At 49.0% G+C, this 25179-nt stretch overlaps 1 protein-coding gene across 1 annotated transcript; it reads right to left on the bottom strand.

Moving 5' to 3' along the window:
• Positions 1-1259: 1259 nt before the first annotated feature.
• MYO1A (myosin IA) lies at positions 1260-25179 on the bottom strand. The gene is made up of 27 exons (XM_055395405.2): positions 25066-25179; positions 24847-24962; positions 24497-24591; positions 24195-24299; positions 23956-24002; positions 23760-23823; positions 23466-23564; positions 17853-17956; positions 17588-17735; positions 16991-17109; positions 16825-16911; positions 15013-15078; positions 14751-14855; positions 12707-12769; positions 12312-12512; positions 11912-12138; positions 11144-11344; positions 10784-10877; positions 10174-10323; positions 9997-10065; positions 9250-9324; positions 4352-4486; positions 3116-3222; positions 2598-2730; positions 2327-2479; positions 2023-2150; positions 1260-1739 (listed from the first exon to the last, which is right to left on the bottom strand). The coding sequence occupies exons 1-27, from the start codon at positions 25177-25179 to the stop codon at positions 1613-1615; spliced, it is 3132 nt and encodes a 1043-aa protein (XP_055251380.1). The 3' UTR covers positions 1260-1612.

Below are 25179 nucleotides of genomic sequence, written 5' to 3'. Positions count from 1 at the left end.
TGCAGATTCTCCTGAAATTGCTTCTGAAAACGACCAGACACTTCACTGGGAAAGTGATAACAATTTGGGCCCTGGGAGCAGGAGATGAGGCAGAGAGCCGGGGCGGTCAGGCTCTGGTCACCACCCCCTCTCGGCCTGATTCTAAGAAGTCAAGGATGGGGATCTGTTGGGGTGGCAGAAGAGTGGCCAGAGCCCCAGCTCAGGACAGAGCCCCCCTACCAATGACAGCTCTAGACCCTCACCCACGGGGAAGAGCTGCCTCCCTGGGTCCTATGTCAGCTCAGGGCAGGGTGTGCCACGACTCAGGGCTGGCTTGTGCCCTGAGAGCTAGATTCGTCTGCAGGCAAGACGAGGAGTTAATCAGGTCTCCCGCCAGCATGATCACCTGGGGCGTGAGCTGCCTGCTGATGGAAGCTGAGGTGGAGGGAGACCCCGTCCTCAAGGCACAGTGAGCTCAGCAGAGACAGGGAAGAGGCAGGGAAGGCAGAGCCGCCCAGACAGAAACAAAGGCGGCTATTTGTGTGCTCTCACGAGCGGGGATCTACACCTTACCACAAACAAAGGAACTAAAGGTAGAGAGCAGAGCAGAAGAGGCTGAGACAATACAGCATCTACGAGGAAACAGACATAGAGGGAGTGGGGGACATTTAAAGCACGATACGAAATATTACGTGTTAACATTAGTCAGAGCCCACAGAATCGGGGACAATGAGATGGTGTGAGACAGTTGGAAACCAAGAAAGAAATAATGTCAATGACACATGGAAATCAAATGAAGACAGGAGGGGAGACGTCAGTCACGAGGATGAGAGAGCCTGGGTGGCGGAGCGGCCCCCTGTCAAGTGCCACCAGCTGTAGGCCCCAGCTGTGGAGCAGTGATTAGCAAGGTGACTGTTGGCAGCAGCCTGACATCTCTGGTATGGCAAAGCAGGGGGGTGCCAGAGGGCAGGTGTGATGAAGTCCAGCGCTGAGCTTGGGATGGAGGGGACCATGCATGCAGCCATGGACCCAGCTCACCTCTGCTCACATGAGCCCCCCCAGCCTCGGGCCCCCTTTCAGGCTAAATCTCGAAAGGATCCCAGTATCTGATGAGCCAGAGATCCTCACTTCCCTCCAGGGACACACTTAATGAATCAGCTCTTTGGCCACCTGCGACCTGAGCCCCATCCCGGACTGCCCCGCCCCCACCCCAGTCTCTCCAGGCCCCGCCAGAGCTCAGCCGGTCAAGGAGCCCCGAGACAATTTCCCTTCTTTTTCATTCTTATTGTCTGCATTATCTGGCTCCAAGGAGCCCCAGTAGAGGAAAGCGAGGGGGCAGAGGATCTAAGTACAAGCCGGTGAAAGGATGGGGGAATAGGGACCCACCCACATGATCAAACGTTTGCAAAGTCTCTTGTCATATTACTAGTAGGCAAAGAGGCCAAGGGTGGGAGGAAGCTAACTTTGGAGAGAGTTCTGGAAAGGTTTGGGAGAGGTAAGGTCCTCTTCAAGGGCTCTTCAATCTCCGACCCCACAGCCTATCAGGGGGTTCAGACTCGAGATCCCCCAACAAAGGTGGGCAGGTGGGGGTGGGGCCGTTGAGTGTCCAGGATGAAGAAACTGCTGCACCTCCTCATTGTACAGTCACCTCCAGGCAACGACTCCCCTTCTTCTTGCAGCTCAGCTTGCCAGTCCCACCACCCCCAGGGCCCTGGATGACCTTGACTGTCAAGCTGCCCTCCTTGAACTTCACTGAGAACCTGGAGGGGGAACAGACAGAAAGGCAAAGCTAGTGCCCTAGTCCCCTCACCCCTACTCCTGTATTTTCACAGTGGCTTCCCCTCCCCTTCTTGAGCTAAGTACATTCCCCCTCCTACCCACCAGCCCCCTATGCCAGAAGACTCAAGGCCACAGGGAACTTGGGTGGCCCTGACCTGACACAGTACGCTTCACTTTCTGACAGGACAAATTTTCTTGGTCACAGTGACCACCAGCTTGGTTGTCTGCCCAAAGCCATCCCTCACCCCTGGCTCACGGCCTTACTCCTCAGTCACGGTGACTGGAAGCTGTATCCGAGTGGTATCCAGTGTAGCCCGGTATATTTTGGTCAGCAGTTCAATCACGTGCTCACTGACCAGCAGGAAGTCCCCCTTGGAGCCCACCGAGGAGATCTTAGGGAGGGGAGAAAACAGCAGGGAAGGGATTCACTTTTTCTCCTAGGAGCAGCCTGGGAGATATCAAAGGCCCGGAGTGAGAGGGCTGGTCCCCCTTGCCTCCAGCTCAGCCTGGCCCTGTTGTGCCCACCGCCTTCTCCAGGCTGGGCTCTGCCCCCACTCAGCTCTGATACCTCGCTCAGATGCAAGCTAAAAAGCCCATCCTTGAAGCTGGTGACCGACACCCCCGCCAAACTGTTTAGGGGGATGACAGTCTTGGCCTGGGGATTCTTGGCGTCTGTGATGATCACATGCCCCTTGGTCAGGAGGAGGATTCGAGAGGAAGTCTAGGGACAGAAGAGAAAATGGTGAGGGAAGGTGGCAATTAGTCCTCACCCTTCTGGCGACCAGCCAGGGCTCTGGATCAGGCCGGGGGGATGGGGGGTTCAGGGTGTGGGGCTTCACCTTGCCGTTGCCACGATTGACCTTCATCACAATCTCAGCCATCAGAATAGGCCCTTCTTCCCCACCCTTCAGCTTCTGTAGCTTGGGGTTTCTTTGCAGCCCAATGTAGTCACCATGAAATGGAACAGGGACACTGAGGACACACAGAAAGTACACAGTGGAGACAAGGTCCTCACCTCTGACCCCCAAGGTCCTCGCACCTCCCCCACGGAGTTCCCGTCGCAGTCCTCCCGTCTCCATCCCCCATCCTCCACGGTATCCTGTCTCAGTGGTTCCTAGATGTGGTCCAGGACCAACATCAGCATCCCCTAGAACCTGGTTAGAAAGGCAAATTCTCAGGCCCCGCCCTAGACCTCCTAAGTCAGAAACTCTGAGGAGGGCTCGAAGCCATCTGGCTGTTATCCAGCCTACCAGGTGACTCCGATGCATACTGAAGTTTGAGGACTACAGCGTTATTCTTCCTGGGGAAGCTTCTCTTTGCTCTTGATGAAGCTGCACAGGGTCTGGGAGGTCCTCACCTCTGGGGGTATGAAGCCTTTTTGCCCTTGAACAGCTCGCTGGCACAGAGCTTCTCCCTCAGGACCTCTACCTGCTTCGGGGACAGCTGATCCCGGAATTTCTTGCACTGTGATGGGGGAGGGGAAGGAGCTAAGGTCATGGAGGAAGCGGGCAGGGCTGGGGTGTGAGGTGGGGAGAACACTGAGAGACATGTAAGGAGAGGGGAGTTGAAAGGACAGGGAGCAGACACTTTGGAGAGGGCTGGAGGAACACTGGGGAGGGGGGAACTGTGGGATGCTGGGGGAGGGAATGGAAACTATCACATTCAAGCCCCAGGAGGGCGGTGTACCCAGCACACAGCCTAAGGCATAGTCCCAGACAGGAGCGCAAAAGTATTCCTGAATAGAACACTGTGCTAAGTGAAATAAGCCAGATGAAAGGACAAGTGTGGTATGATTTCACGTATATGAAGTACCTGCTGCTGCTGCTGCTGCTGCTAAGTCACTTCAGTCGTGTCTGACTCTGTGTGACCCCATAGACAGAAGCCCACCAGGCTACCCCTTCCCTGGGATTCTCCAGGCAAGAACACTGGAGTGGGTTGCCATTTCCTTCTCCAATGTGTGAAAGTGAAAAGTGAAAGTGAAGTCACTCAGTCGTGTCCGACCCATAGCGACCCCACAGACTGCAGCCTACCAGGCTCCTCCATCCATGGGATTTTCCAGGCAAGAGTACTGGAGTGGCTTGCCATTGCCTTCTCCGTATGAAGTACCTAGAATAGTCAAATTCATAGTGACCGAGTAGATGATGGGTTCCAGGGGCTGAGGCGATGGAGGAACAGAGGGTTTTTGCTTAATGTGTACAGAGTTTCAGTCTGAGATGATGAAAAAAAGTATAGAGACGGATGGTGGTGATGGTCACACAACAATGTGAATGTCCTTAACTCCACTGAACTGTATATTTTAAAATGGTTAAAATGGGGACTTCCCCGGTGGTCCAGTAGTTGACTTCACCTTCCAATGCAGGAGGCCCCGGTTGGATCCCTGGTCAGGAAACTAAGATCCCACATGCTGTGGGGTGTGACCAAAAGAATTTTTTTACTGGTTAAAGTGGTAAATTTTATGTGTTACCACCATAAACAGAAAAGGTTTGGAGTGGACGAGGGAAGCAGAAGAGGAAAATCAGAGGAAGGAGAAGAGAAAAAAGACAAATGAGAAGAGTTGCCCGGGTGCCAGGAGAGCTGCCCAGGCCCCACTCACCTTCCATTGGTGGAAGAGCCTCTGGAGCTCATGGTTGGCTGTGTTGAAGTACTTATAAGGGGCAGACGGCCACTTTTTGTCCAAGATGCTGGGAGAAGGCAAATCGTTCTTCAGCCCCAGTAGGAATTTCTGCACCTGGGTTGGGAGCAAGGGGATTGGGAGTGGGATGATGAGAAGACCTCCTGAGAGGCAAACTTGCACCCAGATCCGGCCCCTTCAACGAGGAAGGCCACCAGAGGGAGGAGCAACAAGTGGAGCTGAGGAGGTGGAAGCAAGTCCACCCCCCATCTCTTTGAGTGTGAATGTAGGCTTGAGGCTGGGCAGAGGGCATGCTCCTACATGAATGGGAGATGGAAGAGAGAGATGGGCTAGATCCAACCAGATACCTTCTAGCCATTTTAGTGAGATAGGAGGAGCCAATATGAAAACTGGCCTTAATATCTTGCTCCTGCAGTTTCCTATTCTCAAGACTCTTAACTGTTTACAGGTGGCTGCCCCACTGAGTTAGCTATTGGACAGGTACCAAATCTTCCTTCCTCTCTGCTCAGTCAAGCCCAACACTGCAACCTGGTTGCATTGCCTCTAGGACACTGTTCAAAGTCCTCTACTTATAGTCCAACCTCATATCATGGGATCCCCTGTGTTACCCTGGCACACTAACCAGACTGGACTCCTTGCCCTGCCCTCTGCCCAGCCCATGCATTACCACTCTCTGCCTTAGCTAATGCTGCTCTCAGCTCAACTCTGCCAACCCAGATTCTACTTATCCTTTGAGACGGAGCTCAAAGCCCTCCCAGATTCCCTGGGCCAGGGTGTCTCTCCTTTGAAGTCCCTTAGCACTTTGTCTATACTTCTGGGTTTTGTACTACTGTTATTTGCATGGCAGTCTTCCCCGTCTTCTATAGGGCAAGTCTTTGGGAGTCAGGATCCCAGGTCCTGGGTGTTTTCACCATTCAACATCATTGAGAATCTGCTCTGTGCTGATACTGCTCTAAGTATGGACACACAGCAGTCAACAGAGTAAACAGTCTCTTCTCACTGAGTTTACATCCTACTGGGACTGGAGAAGGACACAGCCCACAAGCAAATAAACACAGAACATAACATTAAAGAATTCTGTGCGCTATGATACCAAAAAAGCAGACCTGAGACAGGAATGAGAGGTAGCATATTCCAGACACAGAAGGAAAGCCAGTGCGACTGGCCTAAGCTGAGTGAGAGGAGAGACGATCAGAAAATTGGTTGGCCAAAGACAGATCATAAAGGGCCTTGTAGACTGTGATAGCGAATCTGGCTATTATGTGGAGTAAAACAGAACACCATTAGAGGATTTTAGGAGAAGAGTGACATAATCTGACTTAAGATTTTTACATTTTAATTGGTTTAATTTTTAAAATGTAATACAGTTTATTTTCCTATTTTGAAAACTTTTTAATTTGCATGAAAGTTGAAAAAAGATTACAGTGAGCATCTGAATAATATATACTTCTTACCTAAATTCACCTACTAGTACCTTACCCTATCTTTGCACTCTCTCTAACACACACTTATATTCAAATGCATATAAATATACACATATGTGCAAATCTTGGCTACTATAGCATCCTAAAGCAGGTCACAGTTATCATGACATTTTCCCCTGAAACTTAAGCACACATTGTCCAAGAACCAGAATATTTTCCTACACAATTATAAGTCCATCACCACACCTTAGGATATTAACATTAATTAAATACACTCACCCAACAGCAATGCATATGCAAATCTCTTCTTATATCCTTTATAAACTCTAAAAGTATCCTCTTTGACTTTGCTTTTATTTTTCCTGATCCAGGATCCAATCAAGTTTCATCCATGGCATCTGACTGTTTAGAACCAAGCTAGAACCAGGACTCTTAAGTCTTTACATCCCAGGGAGTACCTAACACCTTGTTTATGGGATAGAATTATTGAAGGTATAGAAAGTGACTTGATCTTGAACACTTCCAAATTTTTGGAATTTTTACGAAAGCTTTCTATTGAGACATTAGGGTAAAACACAAAAATAGAAAAAGGCAGAGTAATATTGCTAAAACTCTTCAGGAACCATCCAAGCTCTTTGTATCTTCCACTACCAAGATCTAGTGGGCTTAGTCTAATTACCCTGAAGCCCCAGTCCTTGGCCTGGTTTGATTTAATTCAATAAACATTCCTAAGCATCTCCTATAATCTTCCATATACCAGTTGGTGGGGAGCTTCTTTCTGAGGTTTCTCTTTTCATTTCCTTGGACCTAGAAAGTTCCACTTTTCCCTATGTGTCTCTTCTGCCCCCAGGTCTACCCAGAGTCATGGATGCCTGGGTCACCCTGGCCTCTTTGTGTGTGGTGGGGGTGGGGAGGGAGGAAGGAGAGGGAACAGGCATAGGTGATGGTTAACTAGAGTCAAATAGTTGATATCCCAGCTCTTACCACACACCAGCTGTGAAGTGCCCACAAGTTATTCAACCTCTCAGGGCCTTTGTCATTTAGTCACTAAGTCATGTTGAACTCTTGCGACCCCATGGACTGTGACCTGCCAGGCTCCTCTGTCCATGGGATTCTCCAGACAAGAATACTGGAGTGGGTTGCCATTTCCTTCTCCAGGGGATCTCCCCAACCCAGGGATCGAACTCAGATCTTCTGCATTGCAAGCAGTTTCTTAATTGACTGAGCTACAAGGGTAGCCCCCTCTCTGGGCCTTAGTTTGTAACAATAAAATGGATTTATTTTAAAGGAACAGACACTTTGAATGGGCTTCCCAGGTGGCGCTAGTGGTAAGAACCCACCTGCCAATTCAGGAAACATAAGAGATACAGGTTCAATCCCTGGGTCAGGGAGATCCCCTGAAGGAGGACATGGCAACCCACTCCAGTATTCTTGCCTGGAGAATCCTATGGACAGAGGAGCCTGGCGGGCTATAGTCCATAGGGTTGCAAAGAGTCAGACAGTACTGAAGTGACTTAGCATGCATACTTTGAATAAAAATTCTCTGGGCGTGTTTAACTAATCTAGGTGAGAAAACTAAGTGAAAGTGAAAGTCGGTCAGTCATTTCCGACTCTCTGTGACTCCATGGACTATACAGTCCATGGAATTCTCCAGGCCAGAATACTGGAATGGGTAGCCTTTCCCTTCTCCAGGGGTTCTTCAGGTGCTGTTTAATTGTAAATAGACTGATATAAGACTGGACTGATACTTGATATGAACAATTTTAGTATGTAAGGTTTTTGTGCTTTTTTAAAAAAATGTTCAGTAAATTAATTAATTAAAAAAAGAATAAAATGGGGGAAAGGTGAGGACCTACCTCACAGGGTTGTTGAAATCATTCAAGTTAATGTTTGTAAAGGGCTTAGCGTATCGTTAAGTGATCAAAAAAAATAGCAGGTATTAGCATTAGTAGTGTTAGCTAAGTAGGTAATAGTATAGGCAAGGTAACGGTCTAGTCAGAAACACAACACTGGGGCAGTCAGTGCCCAATGGCCCCCTGTGAGCAGACTTCCATAGTGGGTTTGATTTATTGAAATGCTGGTTTAAACCCAGCAGCTCCTATGGTGACATTCTGCAGATGCCTGATAATACACAGGTGAGAGTGAAGGTAGATGAGAGGTCAGTCGGGAGATAAGAGCAAAATCAGATTACAGACTCAGGTGTGCAGCAGGAAAGCACGTACTCTGGTGAGGCAGACACAACGGAGCCTGCCTGAGGAGAGCCCGGCAACAGAAGAGGCCCAGGAGGAAGACGGCGGAGCTTCCCTGGGAGAGGGTGGAGGACACAGTGAAGACTCAGGGAGGCGGGGAAGAGGCCCAGAGCCCCATCCCTCAACTCAGCCAAGGGAACAGACAGGAGCACCAGTGACTGCATCTCAAGTCTCTAGAGCAAAGTCAGTAAGAGTATTAACAACGTCAATGGTCAAAGCAACCGAGGTCGGTTCAGAGTCACTCCAGCCCTCTGTCCAAAGCTGCCTGCTCTCCTCTATGGCATTTCCCAAGGTCTCACTGGAAGTCCTGCTCCCCCCGTCTGGTTTCCCTCCAACACTTCTCAGAAGCACCATCGCTACTGGAGATCTGTCTCTGGCAATCACCCCTCTCTGTCCCCATCTTCCTCTCACTGGAAACTGTTCATAGTTTGAAGCTTCAGGCCTGCTCCTGACTTCTTCCTGCTCACCCCGACCTGAGTCTCCTTGAATCAAGATCTTTCCTGAGGTTCACTTCCAGCCTTGCCTGCTACAGTGTTCAAAGAGATAGAAGGAAGATACTATTCCTCCATCATCAAAATGAATTTCAGGAGGCTGGGTTACTTAACCCTATGTGTGTTCTCTCGCTGCTCTTCCATGAGGCTCAGACTCTTCAACTCTCATTAACCACCCAGCCCCAGTCTCTTCTCCAGCCTGTTCACCACGGACTAGTCAGTGGATATGCTGGGACCCCTTCCTGCCAGAGGTTGCTGCAGTGTCCATTCACGCCAAAATATGCTCTGATTCTATCCCTGGGTCCTGAGCACTGGGGCCCTCCTTCTATAGCCCTATCCCCTCACAGACAGAGGAGGGGCTTCCCAGGTGGCTCAGTGGTAAAGAATCCACCTGCCAAGCCGGAGACTCAGGTTCGATCCCTGGGTCAGGAAGATCCCCGGAGAAGGAAATAGCAACCCACTCAAGTAATCGTGCCTGGGAAATCCCATGGAAAGAGGAGCCTAGTGGGCTACAGTCCATGGGGTTGCAGAGTCAGACAGGACTCAGCGACTAAACAGCAGCAGCAGCAGCAGACAGAGGAGGCTCTTGGGGAAAAGCTTCAGATCACCTCATCTTGAGCCCCACATACTTCCTCTTCCCAACCTGTCCCTCCCTCCTCAATGCCCTGTTTTCTTCCTCAACCCCCACCACTTACCATGCTCTTGTAGATGAAATTCGACAAGATGAGGGCAGCCCCTGACCGGAAGTACTTTCGATAATTCTTTCGGGCCTGGCAGGGACAAACAAGAAAGGAGCCAAAGTAAAGACAGTGAGTTCTACCTGGAAGATAGCAGATAGGCTGCAAAGAGGTTCTACTATTCTTCAATCACACAAAGAACAGAGTAAGGTAAAGAGCTGAGACTCTAACTGGAGGGAGAGAGTGAAGTCAGACAAATGGGCAACCAGAAGGACACCCAAGAGCAAAAGGCAGAGCCAAGTCAGAAACACACCCAGGCATGTGTTCAGATCTCCCCAAGATGCATCCACGCTCCCGGACACACACAGAGCAGACCCAGAAACACACCCAGACACAGACGTGTGGTCACATAGAGATGTGTCCTGGATTCGGGCAGGACCTGCTCTCTGCCACTCTTCCCCTGCCACCCCTGGGCTTCCCAGGTGGTGCTAGTGGTAAAGAACCTGCCTGCCAATTCAGGAGACATTGTGGTTTCAGCCCCTGGGTCGGGAAGATCCCCTGGAGGAGGTCATGGCAACCCACTTCAGTATTCTTACCTGGAGAATCCCCATGGACAGAGGAGCCTGGTGGGCTACAGTCCATAGGGTCTTAAAGAGTCGAACATGACTCAGTGACTTGGCACACACACATTCTTCCCCCCACCCCAGCAGCAGCTGGCATAGGGAGCCACGTGTGGGGATGAAACCCCTCTCCCCTCCCCATTACCTTCCACCCTCTCACAAAAGCCTGGATCAACAATGCTGATGCCTTCATCTTCCCGTAGCGTTTCTTTTGCTGTAGAAACAATGAGCCTGTTAGAGAAACTCCACCTCCCAAACCACCTCTCTACTTCCTGCTCTCCTATCAGACTGAGGGGGATAGAACTTCAGGGTTAACTGGTACCATGTTGCCCCGAAACCAAGAAGATATGACGATCTGACTCTTGCGCATCAGCTGGTAGTGGGTGCGGCAGCGCCAGCCTCGGTATGTCTTCTGTATGAGCGTGGCTAACTGCTGGAGTCGAAGGCGCCTATGCTCTTCCAAGTAGAAAAGCTGTGGAGGGGTGCAGGGGGCACAGAGAGGCTGGCCAAGGGGGAACCCATGGCACCAATGGCTTCCCAGTCAGTGTTTTATTCAATCATTCCTTTATCCTCTTAGTTTCTTCATCTGTGCACCCATTCATTTAATTATCCACACATCCATGAGCCCTAACTCTTGAGCAGGCACTGTGCTAGGACTTGGACACTCAAACCAATTACTCTCAAGGAGCCCTGCTTCAGGTAGAGGTGCTCAGACTGGCAAAGCAAGCACACCTAACTTCCAGGGCCCAGGGCAGGTGGGCTGGGGCCCCAAGGGGTCAGTTCCCAGGGATACAACCCCTGCAGAAAGACATCCTCACCCACTATCCTTTCCAGGTTCTAGAAGCTCCCCTCACCCAGCCTCTCACTCAGATGGGCTCTCCAACTCATCCACCGTCCAGCCCCACCAAACACAAGTGCCCCCTGCAACTCACAGTCTTGGGGCTTCTGATGAAGATCTTTGTCTTCCCAAAGGCCAGCTCCTCTGAGGATATGCTCAGCTCCCCCAGGACCTTCTCGACCCCCTCCCTGCCGAGTCAGGTGAAGAAAGCTGTCCAGGGGCATCCCAGGGGAAGGGCCTCTCCCGGTTTTCCTCTACCTCCTCTAAGAGGGGAGAAGAGCTCAGGGCTCAACAGACTTCAGAGCCTCTGAAAAGTCACCATTCAATTCATGTCCCCCAGTAGCCATTCGCCAAACTCCAGCGACGCCCATGGTACCGCCTGAGGGGTCTCCTGCCCACAGGTTCCTTGCACTGCTCCTCCCTGCCCACCCTCCAGTCCCCCACTGAATCTTACCTGTCTCCACCATTCCAGCGTGGCCAAGTGCTCCGGCTCAGCAGTCGGTACCTTTCCAGGAAGGACCCGTAGACCTGGCGGTAGGCGTAGCCTGCCCGGCGCACCCGCACGTTCTCCAGCAGCCCCAGGTACCGAGCCTGGACACTTACCAGCTCAAAAGAGAAGTGACCTCGCTGCTGATGCTCGTTGGGCTTTATACACCTGATGAGAGGCAGGGCAAGGCCCAGGCTGCAGGAGCTGCACCCTTGCCAGAGTCACCCGTCCTAGTCTCTACCTCCTTGTGCTTGTGCTATGTTGCTTCAGTCGTGTCTGACTCTGCAACCCCATGGACTGTGGCCCACAGCCTCCTCTGTCGATGGGATTCTCCAGGCAAGAATACTGGAGTAGGTGGCCATGCCCCTCTCCAGGGGACCCTCCTGACCTAGGGATCTAACCCGCATTTCGTGCATCTTCTGCTTTGGCAGGCGGGTACTTTACCACTAGTGCCACCTGGGAAGCCCACACTCCTTAGCCGAAAAATTCCAGAGAAAGCAGATATACTAGCCTTCCCAGTTTCACTCACGAGAGCATGGTCGCTACCTGACCACGCTGCTCTCCCCTTTACAGGACATTTGGCTGCTCAGCGGGCTCTGTTTTCCATGAGGAAAGGGTTTCTGGTACCCTTATTCCAGGGAGCCCCCCTCCCTGCATGGACATGTTCTACTATGCATGGACCCTGTGCCTGTCATCACAAAAGCAGCCTGTTCCCCTGTGTGCCCAGCATGTCACCTGATGTAGTTGGGGTTCTTAGAATATAGGTTCTTCATGAGAGTGGTCACAGAACTCTTGAACTGGGCCCCAGCAGTTGGGGGGCGTTTGAGAGATGCCTGTTTTGGATCACCCTCAGGAAACAAGGACCGAAGGAGTGGATGCCGGGCCTTCCACATGGCCTGGGACAAGTCTCGGAAGAGTAGGTCATTGTTCTTGTCAATGAAGCTGTTCACGTTGTAGGTCACCTGTAAAGGAACAGCACTTGGTCTGGAGCATCCGCCATACTGTCTGTCATGTGCTTGGCTCTCCCAGTCTCACTGTGAAGTGTTCCCGCTTCCCATCTTCCCCCAGTGCCTCCCTCGTCATCTTCAGTCTGTGCCCAGACCCTAATCTTCACCATCCATGCCCATCACATCACCTTGCCTGCATAGTGGCAGATGCGGAAGCAGCTGAGGCCCATGCTGTGGTCATATTGGCGCTGGGCATTCTGGGTGACTTTGCTCTCATAGTGGCTGTGCTTGGAGAAGAGCTGGTTCAGCTTTGCTAGGAAGGTGGAGTCACTGACCACCCCAGGCCGCAGGCACTCCTCATCCAGCATGGCCAGGATGCCTCGCTGATTCTGGCCAGGGGAACGAGAACAGCCCAACTAGACCTTGCCCTTCAAGACGTCCACACCTCACTGCCGCCCCTCTGCCCCTCACCCTTTGCCCCCCTTACCATCCTTATCAAGTAGGGTGGGAGGGGGAGAGAGACAGGGCAAGGGTGTTCAAGCAGTCTGGAGCAGGAGGCCCCAGAGATAAGAAGAGAACTTACATGCTCAATGAGGTTACAGATAACGCCATTATCAAAGTAGTCCACCTTCACCCACGGTATGCCCTGGCAAGGGGAGACATGAAAAATTACAGGCAGCAGGTCCAAGATGAGACTTCAAAGACCCCACCAGAACCAGGTCCCCTTTCATCCACCCGACCAGGGACCATCCTAAAGCCCTATAGTTCACAGGGTCCTTGGTGTGGTTTCTATTACGCCCTTGTCCCTCCAGGGTTGATGGAGAATTTGTGGGCTGGGTGGACAGATGTCTGGGAGGATCCAGAGCAGCTGTGAGAGGGGGTAAGACAGTGTAGAGAGCCCTGGGGGTGCTGTAGGTTGGGGACAGAAGAGTAATATGTTGGGTAAAGACTGGGACAGGAATCACCCCACTGTGGAAGGGGGAAAGGATCCATGAGTATGTGGAAGAGCAAATCGCCATACCGCTCTGGCAACAAACCAGAGAACAAAAGCGCTTAAGTAAACCAAAGGCTTATCATCAAACAACAAAGCTGATTTGACACACCTTCAAAGACCTGCATCAGTGATACTAAAACTCAAGCATTCATCCCAGTCACTGAGAGGGCTTGTTAAAACACAGGCTTCTGGGTCTCAGCCCCAGTTTCTGATTCAGCAGGCCTGGGACAGGGCCTGCGAACTTATCTTTCTCATATGTTCCCAGGGACCACTGCTGCTGCTGGCTCAGGACTACACTTTCAGAACCACAGATCCACGTGCTACATTGGGGCTGTATAATTTGTTTCTTAAAAAGCAAGAATGGTATAGAAGCAGAGGCCTGAAAGACCATGAATCAGTCATTTAGAGATTTGCTGGGCATCAGGCCTACAGGCAGGCCCTGACCACCCAAGGGCCAGAACTCCCCAGTTTGGGCCACTCCCAGGTGTGTTTGGGGAACACAAGCCTTTCTCTTCTTCTTCCCTCACAGGTCTTTAGGGAATGAGAGTGGAGTTAAGTAAAGTTGCCCTCCCACTTCATCCCCCAAATACCTCTCCCAACTGGTTAAATGAATGAGGATATCCTTACAATCCTAGGCAGCTATAGAGAAGCATCTTTATGAACTGATACAGAAAGGTCTCTTGTTGACTGGTGAACACAAGATGCAGAGTGGAGTGTGTTTGTGGCCGCTTGAATAAATATTGTGGGAAAATGTATTTACAGATTTGCTGTGGAAGGAGGCTGACCTCAGTTGCCTCTGGATGGGAAGGAGAACTAAAAGGGGGTGGGAGGAAGACTTTTCTTTAGACACCTTTTTAAGCTTTTTGAATCTGGAAGCATGGGTGCGATTTATCTACTTGATAATATAAGTTCTTAAAGTCAAAACATACAAAATTTTAAAAAAAAAAAAACCTTTGCGTCATGACCATATTGCCTGAAATGCTGCCACAGCAGGTTCCTGAGTTCACAAGGAACATCCCTAGGAGGGCTTTGATGAGTGAGACACAGCCATTCACACTTTGGAGTGAATTAGCTCCATCAGAGAGCTTTTTTAACACTTGGCCATAGAAAAATGGGGACCAGGGAAAGAAGTGTGGAAATTTTGAGCCACGGGGCACTTATGATGAGGAAGTCTGGGATCAGAGTGCTACAAAAGATGACAGCGACATCAGTCCAGCCCGGAGGAGACAAAGGATTCTGATGTCAGAGAAGGGCACCAAAAGGGATGTGTAGGGTTGCAAGCCCAAGGGAAATGCCCCTTCTAAATTCAGCTCACAGTCTGCCCTGGGCCAAGCACAGCTGTCACTTCACTTCTGCCAGGACTCTTTCCCACTCCCACCTACCCCTGACACCCTTCCATCAATCTGTCCCCTTCCTCGCCTAGCCTGGAGTGGAAGGGTGGGGAACGGGGGGTGGAGAGCAGAGAGTTAGGGCTTCTTGGTAATGCTGGCATATTCAGCTGTGCAAGGGAAACTTTCTGTCCTTAGTGTTCCCATCTGGGGACAACTGAGAGGAAATTGTGACAAGGGAGAGAAAGGTCTGGCATATGCCTTACGTCATCTGATAGAAAGGCAAGCAGGAAGGCTTCGTTTACCTCTCTCTCGTATTCCTCTTGCTCCTCTTTCAGTGTCATCTCTATGAACACCTGCTGTAGCTTCTCGTTGCAGTAGTTGATCACAAATTGCTCAAAGCTATTATCCTGAGGTGGGTACACAGGTTAGAGAGAGAGAGAGACCAGCTCAGCACAAAACTCTTCCTCCATCTCAGCCTGACCTCCCTTCTCCCGTACCCCGCTTCGAGCTTGCCACCCCTCACCCCCAGGAAGCAGGGTGCTGAGGTTGCTGGAGCTCTCTCACCTCTAATATTTCAAAGCCATAGATGTCCAGAACCCCCATGACCTTCCTCTTCTCCCCAGTACCCACCTGAAGAGGAGGAAAAGATACATCTGAGGACCAGCCCTCTGCACATGTGGCCAGGCCCTTCTGGATGGATGAGAGTGAAGCAGGAGGCAGATAGCACTTGAGTGAATTTGACCATGCTGGAGAGGAATTGGGGTGATTTCATGCTCCCTCTTCCTCTATAGACTGAAGGACCAGCCAAAAGGGAGGACAGGAGGGAAGGGAAGATGCAAATAGATTCCAGGAAAATGCTCCCATGGCACAACGTAGAAAAACATTAAAATCTCAGGAAAATACCCTTCCCTTATATGTGTAGAGCATTTTACAAAAAAATCCTAAGATCTTATTTCATTTATCTGTATATCCCTATAAGGTGTGATGATTCCCTTTCTACAGATGAAAAAAACTCAAACTTCAAAAGAGCTAAGAGACTTCCCTAGTCCAGGGGTTAAGACTCCATGCTTCCACTGCAAGGCGTGCAGGTTCAATACCTGCTAGGCGCAGGAGGGTGGAGGGGAGAGCCGGCGGGGACTAAAATCCCACATGCTGCACAGTGTAGCCAAAACAACAAAAACTGCCAGGAGAGTTAAGCATTTACCCAAACCTAGATTCAAATCCTATTTTACCCTGCTGCCTTCCAGTAATAGGTTCTAAACTGATGGCACTTTCACGTATGTAATTTTTAAACAATAGCTCTATCTTGGCCTAATTTGTACACCATAAAATTTACCCTTTAAATGTATACAATTTGGTAATGTGGTTGTTTTTTTTTTAGTATATTCAAAAAGTGTACAACCATCACAACTAAATTCCAGAGTATTTTCATCACCCCCAAATGAAATGCTGTACATGGACCCATTGGCAGTCTCTTCCTATTCCTCTGATAACCATGGACCTACTCCCCATCCCTATAGACTTGCCTATTCTGGATATTTTATATAAATGGAATCACATAAAATGTAGCCTTTTGGGTCTGGCTTCTTTCACTCAACATGTTTCCAAAGTTCATCCATGTTGAGCTTGTATCAGTACCTCATGGCTTTTTATAGCCAAATAATAAACCACTGTATGGATGCACCACATTTTGTTTATCCATTCATCAGATGATGTGCATTTGGGCTGTGTCCACTTCTTGGCTATTATGAACAATGCCCCTATGAACATTCATGCACAGGCTTTTATGTGGACATGTTTTCCATTCTCTTGGATATATACCTAGGAGTAGAATTCCTGGATTGTATGGTAATCACGTACACAATTTTATCTGATCATCACTGATGGTTTAGTTGCTAAGTCGTGTCTGACTCTTGCGACCCTATGGGCTGTAGCCGCTAGGCTCCTCTGTCTGTAGGATTTTCCAGGCAAGAACACTGGAGTGGGTTGCCATTTCTTTTCAGAGGATCTTCCCTACCCAGGGATCAAACTCAGGTCTCCTGCACTGCAGGCAGATTCTTTACCAACTGAGCTACCAGAGAAGCACTAAATTTAGTGATCCTCACTAAATCCTGGGAAACACGTAAATGTTAGTGTCTCATTTCCCAAATCAGGAAACTGAGGCTCAGAATCTTTGTGAAGCTGAAAGACCAGGCAGCTAATAGAGAATCCAGATAGTTGAATTAAAAAAAAAAAAAAGAGGTATTTCCAAAACAACACAGATTCAAAAATAAGTAGATAAAAGAAAACATGCTATCATTCTTCCTCTGTTCATCTCAGAACCCAAGGCACAGGGCAGGCAGAGGAGAGCACTGAGGAAGGAGGGCAATCTCTCACCTTGATACTTTCGTTGATTCGATTCACTAACCAGTTGAAAAGGCGGCTGTAGATGTTCTTAGCCAGAGCATCTCGGGCATACTGAGCCTGGAGGGCGGGGCTGCTGGTTAGTGTGACAGCCATAGAACAGACTCAAAACCCAGCCTCCTCCCTGAGAGCCCCTCACCTGGACGACATTCAGTGCGGTGACCACCTTTTCTTTGGCTGTTTCCATGGTTCTTGAGCACAAAGCTCTCTCTAGTTCCACTGAATTCAAACCCACCAATTCCCCAATTTCTTGAACACCTGGGAGTGATGAGGAAATACAACATGGCCTGAGAGAGGGTTTACTCCCAGGGGAGGAGGGAGGGTTGATACGTGAAACTGCTGGGGACCTGCTGTTCCCGAGTCTTACTGGGAAAGTCCTTACAGCCCATCCAGAATATGGCCTTGGAGGAATATCTGGGGAGGAGGAGGAGAGAAGAGAGATCTTGACACTTTGTGTGTATCATCTCCTTTAATATGAGAATCTCCTGAAATGAGTGTAATTGTCCCCATTTTTTCAAAGAATCCACTGAGAATTCAGAGAGTCCCAGAACCAAGGTCTATGGAACATCCACACTTCATTCCAATATGTCTCACAGGGCATTCTGAATGAGTATGTTTGGGGAGGAACTCCTGAGCAGGCAGAGGGGGACTTAATCAGAGTGAAGTCTATTATGCTGAAGATGGTGGGAGAACAGAAATTGCAGTAGGAGATTCAGGGAGCTGTTTGGGTACAAACCTCTCCCATCACGGATGCCACTTGCTGGTACCCCATTAGCCTGGAACTCGTTGACCAGTTCCACGTTCCCCAGCTTCAGCACCAGGGCCGCCACCTCTAGCACCTGCCGAATCTCCTCCTCGGAGAAGCCAATCACAGTCATCGCACTCTAGGGAAGAAAGGAGAATCGGAAGCTGCACTTCAGGCCAGTCCAATGCCTGCCTCCCTGCCCAAAGCCAGAGCCTGGACTCAGGGCATAGCCTAATGGCCCATCCTGGGTACCCACCTGGAGGACCTTGAAGTTAGCATCATCATCCATGCCATCCACCCTGGACGTGTCCGGGTTCAGGTAGGCATAGCCACCTGTGTCCCGTTCAAGCTTCAGGGCCTCTGCAAGGACCAGCATGAGGGAAAAGGGTCAGTACATGGGCTCTCTGAGTCCTCCAACCTTGACCCTCATGACCCTTGCTCTAGGTTGGTTCATTCACTTATTCAGAGGAGACAGTTTTTGTTTTAGGTTCTCCCTGTGTCTTCTTTGTACTGGGATCATTAATTCTTATAATTATAGACTACTTTTTTAAGTTGTATCTAGGATTTGAAAGTGAAACTCACTCAGTCATGTCCAACTCTTCACAACCCCATGGACTGAATTCTCCAGGCCAGAATACTAGAGTGGGTAGCCTTTTCCTTCCCCAGGGGATCTTCCCAACCCAGGAATCAAACCAGGGTCTCCTGCATTGCAGACAGATTCTTTACCAGCTGAGCTACCAGGGAAGTGGGTGTTCATAATCCTTGAGGTTTTCCCCAAGTTTTATGAAAGAAAATCCTCATTCTACTCTTCTCTCCACCCTCAGGGTTCTAAACAATAAAACCAGAAAAGCTAACCTTCCATGCTGCTCAGTTCTCAGTGGTTCTGGGAGGACAAAGGTAAGGAAAGAAGGGTGAGCACCTATCTCCCACCTACCCCAAGCCTCCACATGTTGCCCATTGCCCAGGTTGGGGCATTCATTACTTGTTCACAAAACACCGACCAAGTGGCAGACACTATGTTCCCCAAACCAGACCCCCTTTGGGAAGGTTTTCTCAGATTGGGGCTGAGCCAAATGGCTCTCCTGTGTGCCACATGGTACATCCCTACCCCAGACTACATCTCATGAACTGGGTTTTGGGGTTTTTTTCCTGTTCCTCTTACCAATGAACAGCTTGTGTGTTAGGACTGTGTTTTTCATCTTCATATTCTGTGTGCCTGACTGGCATGCAAGAACTTTCTTTTGATGAATGAATCAAGGGAATGGACAAAGCCATTCACTGAGATGGGAAGGAATGAGCTAATCATAGAGCTTGAGTGGTATCAGTTATCTGGTACTCAAAAGATCTGAGAATTAGAGAGTGACTCTCAAAGTAGAGTTTAATGGCAGCTTCCCCTGAGACACAAATTTTGAAACAGGAGGCTGCTAAAGAGGGGTGTCTGGAAGGAGAATGAGTCAGAAAGGCCCTGGGATGATGACACCAGGAAGGGAGGCCCCACCCGGACTCAAACCAATGAGCGAGAATCAGCCAGAGCAAGACTCCAGTGTCTGATTCAGACAAATTGAATACAATCAAGACTATTAAGCCAGGAGGGAAGATGATACCTGTGGGGGCCCTTAAACCATAGAGATCTCCAGGAGGGTGAAAGGAGACAGGCACAAGGCCAGCACAGAATAACCAGAAATCAAAGCCATAGGTTCTTAGGCATCAGATATCCATAGTGCCCACAGCCAGAGGTGGGATTTAGAGAGGAAACTCTGGCAGGGCTTGAAGTCCCATCAGACCCTGCAGTAAGGCCCAGCCAGCATCCAGGCTGAGATGGTCTCTTCCCTAAGACAAAGCATGGTGCTCCATGACTTCTGCACCTATAGCCACTGCACAGCGTATTGGCAACAGTCACACTGCACTGTGATGTATCTGCTCACATATCTGCCATTCCTAGAAGATGACTTCTTCAAGGACAAGGTCCATGTCTTACTTAACTCTGTATCCTTAGAAGCTAGCAGGATGTTCAAGCATAGTAGATGTTCAAGAGGTGTTTGATGAATGAATGAATGGAACCTCCACAGACCTATCCAAGAAGAAAAAACCAAGGACAAGGTCATGGGTGAGACAGATATAGACCCAAAACAACTTCAACTAGAGCCCATTGAAAGTTCTTGAATACTTGTAACATCCTGTCCGATCTCCTGCTGAGCTGTGGATAAAGTCCCTTAAATTAAAGGTAGAAAAGCATGGCAGATGGAAATAAGTGTTCTGTTTTTGAAGCCAGCTTGGGGAAAAAGGAGATTTAGTCGCTAAATTATGTCTGACTCTTTTTGACCCCTTGGATTGTAGCTTGCTGGGCTCCTCTGTCCAAGCAATTTCCCAGGCAAGAATACTGGAGTGGATTGTCATTTCCTTCTCCAGGGAATCTTCCTGACCCAGGGACTGAACCTGTGTCTTTTGTGTCTCCTGCATTGGCAGGAGGGTTCTTTACCACTAGCGCCACCCAAGAAGCCAGGACAGGTCATGGTGGAGTGTTCTGACAAAATGTGGTCCACTGGAGAAGGGAATGGCAAATCCACTTCAGCATTCTTGCCTTGAGAACCCCATGAACAGTATGAAAAGGCAAAAAGATATGAAATTGAAAGATGAACTCCAGTAGGTGCCCAATATGCTACTGGAGAAGAGTGGAGAAATAACTCCAGAAAGAATGAAGAGATGGACCCAAAGCAAAAACAACACCCAGTTGTTGTTGTGACTGGTGATATAAATAAAGTCCAATGCTGTAAAGAACAATATTACATAGAAATCTGAATTGTTAGGTTCATGAATCAAGGTAAATTAGAAGTGGTCAAACAAGAGATGGCAAGAGTGAACATCAACATTTTATGAATCAGTGAACTAAAATGGACTGGAATGGGCAAATTTAACTCAGATGACAATTATGTCTACTACTGTGGGCAGGAATCCCTTAGAAGAAATGGAGTAGGCCTCATAGTCAACAAAAGAGTCTGAAATGCAATTCTTGGGTTCAATCTCAAAAACAACAGAATGATCTCTGTTCATTTCCAAGGCAAACCATTTGATACCATAGTAATCCAAGTCTATGCCCCAACCAGTAATGCTGAATAAGCTGAAGTTGAATGGTTCTATGAAGACTTTCTAGAACTAACACCCAAAAAAGATGTTCTTTTCATTATAGGGGACTGGAATGCAAAAGTAGGAAGTCAAGAGATACATGGAGTAACAGGCAAATTTGTCCTTGGAGTACGAAATGAAGCAGGGCAAAGGCTAACAGAGTTTTGCCAAGAGAAATCACTGGTCATAGAAAACATCCTCTCCCAACAACACAAGAGACGACTCTACACTTGGCTACCACCAGATGGTCAATACCGAAATCAGATTGATTATATTCTTTGCAGCCAAAGATGGAGAAGCTCTATACAGTCAGCAAAAACAAGACTGGGAGCTGACTGTGGCTCAGATCATGAACTCCTTATTGCCAAATTCAGACTTAAATTGAAGAAAGTAGGGAAAACCACTAGACCATTCAGGTATGACCTAAATCAAATCCCTTATGATTATGCAGTGGAAGTGACAAATAGCTTCAAGGGATTAGATCTGATAGACAGAATTCCTGAAGAACTATGGATGGAGGTTCATGACATTGTACAGGAGGCAGTGATCAAGACCATCCCCAAGAAAAACAAATGCAAAAAGGCAAAATGCTTGTCTGAGGAGGCCTTACAAATAGCTGAGAAAAGAAGAGAAGCTAAAGGCAAAGGAGAAAAGGAAAGACATACCCATTTGAATGCAGAGTTCCAAAGAATAGCAAGGAGAGATCAGAAAGCCTTCCTCAGTGATCGATGCAAAGCAATAGAGGAAAACAATGGAATGGGAAAGACTAGATATCTCTTTGAGAAAATTAGAGATACCAAGGGAACATTTCATGCAAAGATGGGCACAATAAAGGACAGAAATGGTATGGACCTAACAGAAGCAGAAGATATTAAGAAGAGGTGGGAAGAATACACAGAAGACCTGTACAAAAAAGATCTTCATGACCCAGATAACAACGATGGTGTGATCACCCCCATAGAGGCAGACATCCTGAAAGGTGAAGTCAAGTGGGCCTTAGAAAGCATCACTATAAACAAAGCTAGTGGAGGTGATGGAATTCCAGTTGATCTATTTCAAATCCTGAAAGATGTTGCTGTGAAAGTGCTGAACTCAATATGCCAGCAAATCTGGGAAACTCAGCAGTGGCCACAGGACTGGAAAAGGTCAGTTTTCATTCCAATTGCAAAGAAAGGCAATGCCAAAGAATGCTCAAACTACCGCACAATTGCACTCATCTCATGCGCTAGCAAAGTAACGTCCAAAATTCTCCAAGCCAGGCTTCAACGGTACGTGAACCATGAACTTCCAGATGTTCAAGCTGAATTTAGAAAAGGCTGAGGAACCAGAGATCAAATTGCCAACATCCACTGGATCATCAAAAAGCAAGAGAGTTCCAGAAAAACATCTACTTCTGCTTTATTTTCTACGCCAAAGCCTTTGACTACGGGGATCACAACAAACTGCAGAAAATTCTTCAAGTGATGAGAATACCAGACCACCTTACCTGACTCCTGAGAAATCTGTATGCAGGTCAAGAAGCAACAGTTCTAACAGTTAGAACAATTAAAACAGACTGGTTCCAAATCGGGAAAGGAGTATGTCAAAGCTATATATTGTCACCCTGTTTATTTAACTTATATGCAGAGTACATAACGTGCAATGCCAGACTGGATGAAGCACAAGCTGGAATCAAGATTGCCAGAGAAATGTCAATAACCTCAGATACACAGATGACACCACCCTTACGGCAGAAAGTGAAGAAGAACTAAAAAGCTTCTTGATGAAAGTGAAAGAGGAGAGTGAAAAAGTTGGCCTAAAACTCAACATTCAGAAAATTAAGATCATGGCATCCAGTCCCATCACTTTAAGGCAGGTAGATGGGGAAACAATGGAAACAGTGAAAGACTTTATTTTGGGGGGCTCTAAAATCACTGTGAATGGTAACTGCAGCCATGAAATTAAAAGATGCTTGCTCCTTAGAAGAAAAGCATGACTAACCTAGACTGTATATTAAAAAGCAGAGACATTACTTTGCCAACAAATGTCCATCTAGTTAAAGCTATGGCTTTTCCAGTAGTTATGTATGGATAGGAGAGTTGGACTATAAAGAAAGCTGAGCACCAAAGAATTGATGCTTTTGAACTATGATGTTGGAGAACATTCTTGAGAGTCCCTTGGACTGCAAGGAGATCAAAACAGTCAATCTTAAAGGAAATCAGTCCGGTATATTCTTTGGAAGGACTGATGCTGAAGCTGAAATTCCAATACTTTGGCCACCTTTTGTGAAGAACTGATTCTCTAGAAAAGACCCGATGCTGGGAAAGATTGAAGGCAGGAGGAAAAGGGGACGACAGAGAATGAGATGGTTGAATGGCATCACCGACTTGATGGACATGAGTTTGAGCAAGCTCTGGGAGTTGGTGAAGGAAGGATAGGAAAGCCTGGAGTGCTGCAGTCCACGGGGTGGCAAAGAGTCAGGCACTACTGAGTGACTGAACTGAACTGGGGAAAAAGGAATCAAGGCAGTTCAGAGAAGTAAGAGTGGTGAAAAGGGAAGAAGGCTTATTCCTAGACTAAAATCCCAGAAAAGGAAGAGAACACAGAAGTCAAGGCATGTGTTCCCAACAGTGGGTGGGTGAGAATCAGGGTAGGACTGCCCTGAGAGTCACGAGAAGATGGCTTTAGGGATCCAGAGGGGCCTGGGGTTCTGGGGCTTGAATGGAGGCTGAGGATTTTCTGCTGAATGCCGGGGGCTGGCACGTACTCAGCAGCTGTGCGTCTGCTCCCGCCAGGAGCTGATAGAAGATGTGGAAGTTCCTTTCTCCGTCAAGTTGCTTCACCACACGGGATTTCTCAAGCAGATCTGACAGAAAATTCAAAAATAATGTTCTGAGGATCTGGGAGGTACCACAACTTCCCTCTGATTCCGTCCTAATCCCTGGTGTTCCCAGTGGTTAGGAAGTCTGTTAGTAGTCTAACCTTCCTCCCTCCTAGATTAGCAGAAAGGGACACCACGGGGCATGCAGGAGAGGGGGTAAGTGGGACAGGAGACACGTACAGTTTGTGATGACGCCACCGAGGGGGGATCCCTTGAAGTCAAACTCAATATCCATGTATTTTCCCTTCAGACAGCAGAGAGAGAGAGACTTGGCTTCCGCCTTTCCTCATCACCCTGTCCAGAGGGCATCGGGCCATGTTCCTCCCTCTCAGGACCCCACACCCTCTTGTCCCAGGCCAAGGAGATGTTCACTCACAAATCGAGAGGAGTTGTTGTTGCGAATGGTCTTGGCGTTGCCAAAAGCTGTGCAGAGGAGGGGAGAAGGAGTTAGGTGGCTGAGGTCAGAAGAAGGACTCCAGGGACAGGAAGGGGGAAGGTCCTCCAGCCATCAGGCCAGTCTCAGATTTTTCAGGCTGAACACGAACAGTGATCTCGGGAACACAGGGGATGGTAGGGTGGCGGTGGAGGTGGAGAGGCAGAGACTGGACTCCTCACCCTCCAGCACTGGGTTCGACTGAAGCAGTTGCTCCTTCACAGAGTTCACTTGCTCCCCTTTCCCGCAGACGGCAGCCACATAAGACATCACTAGCTTACTAGCCTCTGCAAGAGAAATCCCCGCATGGATTCCCCTCCGCTGCCCTTAACCTCCCTCATTGCAGCACCTCATACCACTCAGAAAAACCCAGGAAGGAATTTCAGAGGTTGGGGGCAGGACTGGGTCTGTCTTGGGGAGAGACAAGGGGGTAGTTCAGCAGCATCCCCATGGCTCCCCCGCCCCACCTCACCCAGAACCTCACCCGTCTTCCCAGCTCCACTCTCGCCCGTGATGAGGATACACTGGTCTCGGTCCTGGTCCCTCAGTGACTGGTAGGCCATATTTGCCAGTGCATAGCTTGCAGGGAGGAAGTGGGTGATGACTAGTGTGGGGTCAGTTCAAGACACCATCTTTCACTCAATCCCCAGACTCATTGGCCCTCCCCACTTAGGCCAGACCATGGCAAACAACAGGCCTAGTAAGGGGCCTCCAAAGGGCCAAGGGAGGAAGGGGCAGCTGGAGAGCCTCCTTCAGGAGAAAAGATAGAGGAAATGAGGCTGTCTCATCATGGTGAGCTGGGCCCTGTTACCTTCCCCTGGTCCCTCTACTCACATATGGGGCTTCAGCTCGTAGAAGGTATAGTCCCGGTATTTGGCAACAAACTCCAGGTCATAGATGGGCAGTTGTTGGTAGGGATTCACAGAGACCAACACGTTCCCGATGTAGGTCTGCAGTTGTGGGAGATGATGGAGTGAGCCAGGGTGGGTCTGGGAAAGGCCTGGGAACTCTCTAGCCACACATCCACAGCCGGGGGCACCCATGGGCACTCACATAAATCTCCTTCTTTTCATAGCGCAGCTGGAGGTTCCTTATCAGAGACTCCTGATCCAGAGGTTCCAGGAGCACAAGGTCCTCCACCCCCACGGAACCTTCCAGAAGGGTCAT

This window comes from Moschus berezovskii, chromosome 6 (assembly GCF_049115385.1).
Source record: "Moschus berezovskii isolate FMDL1 chromosome 6, NW_MosBer_1.0, whole genome shotgun sequence".
NCBI lineage: Eukaryota > Metazoa > Chordata > Mammalia > Artiodactyla > Moschidae > Moschus > Moschus berezovskii.
Note: the sequence above shows the minus strand (reverse complement) of the source record. Positions and strands in the feature narration are given on the sequence as shown.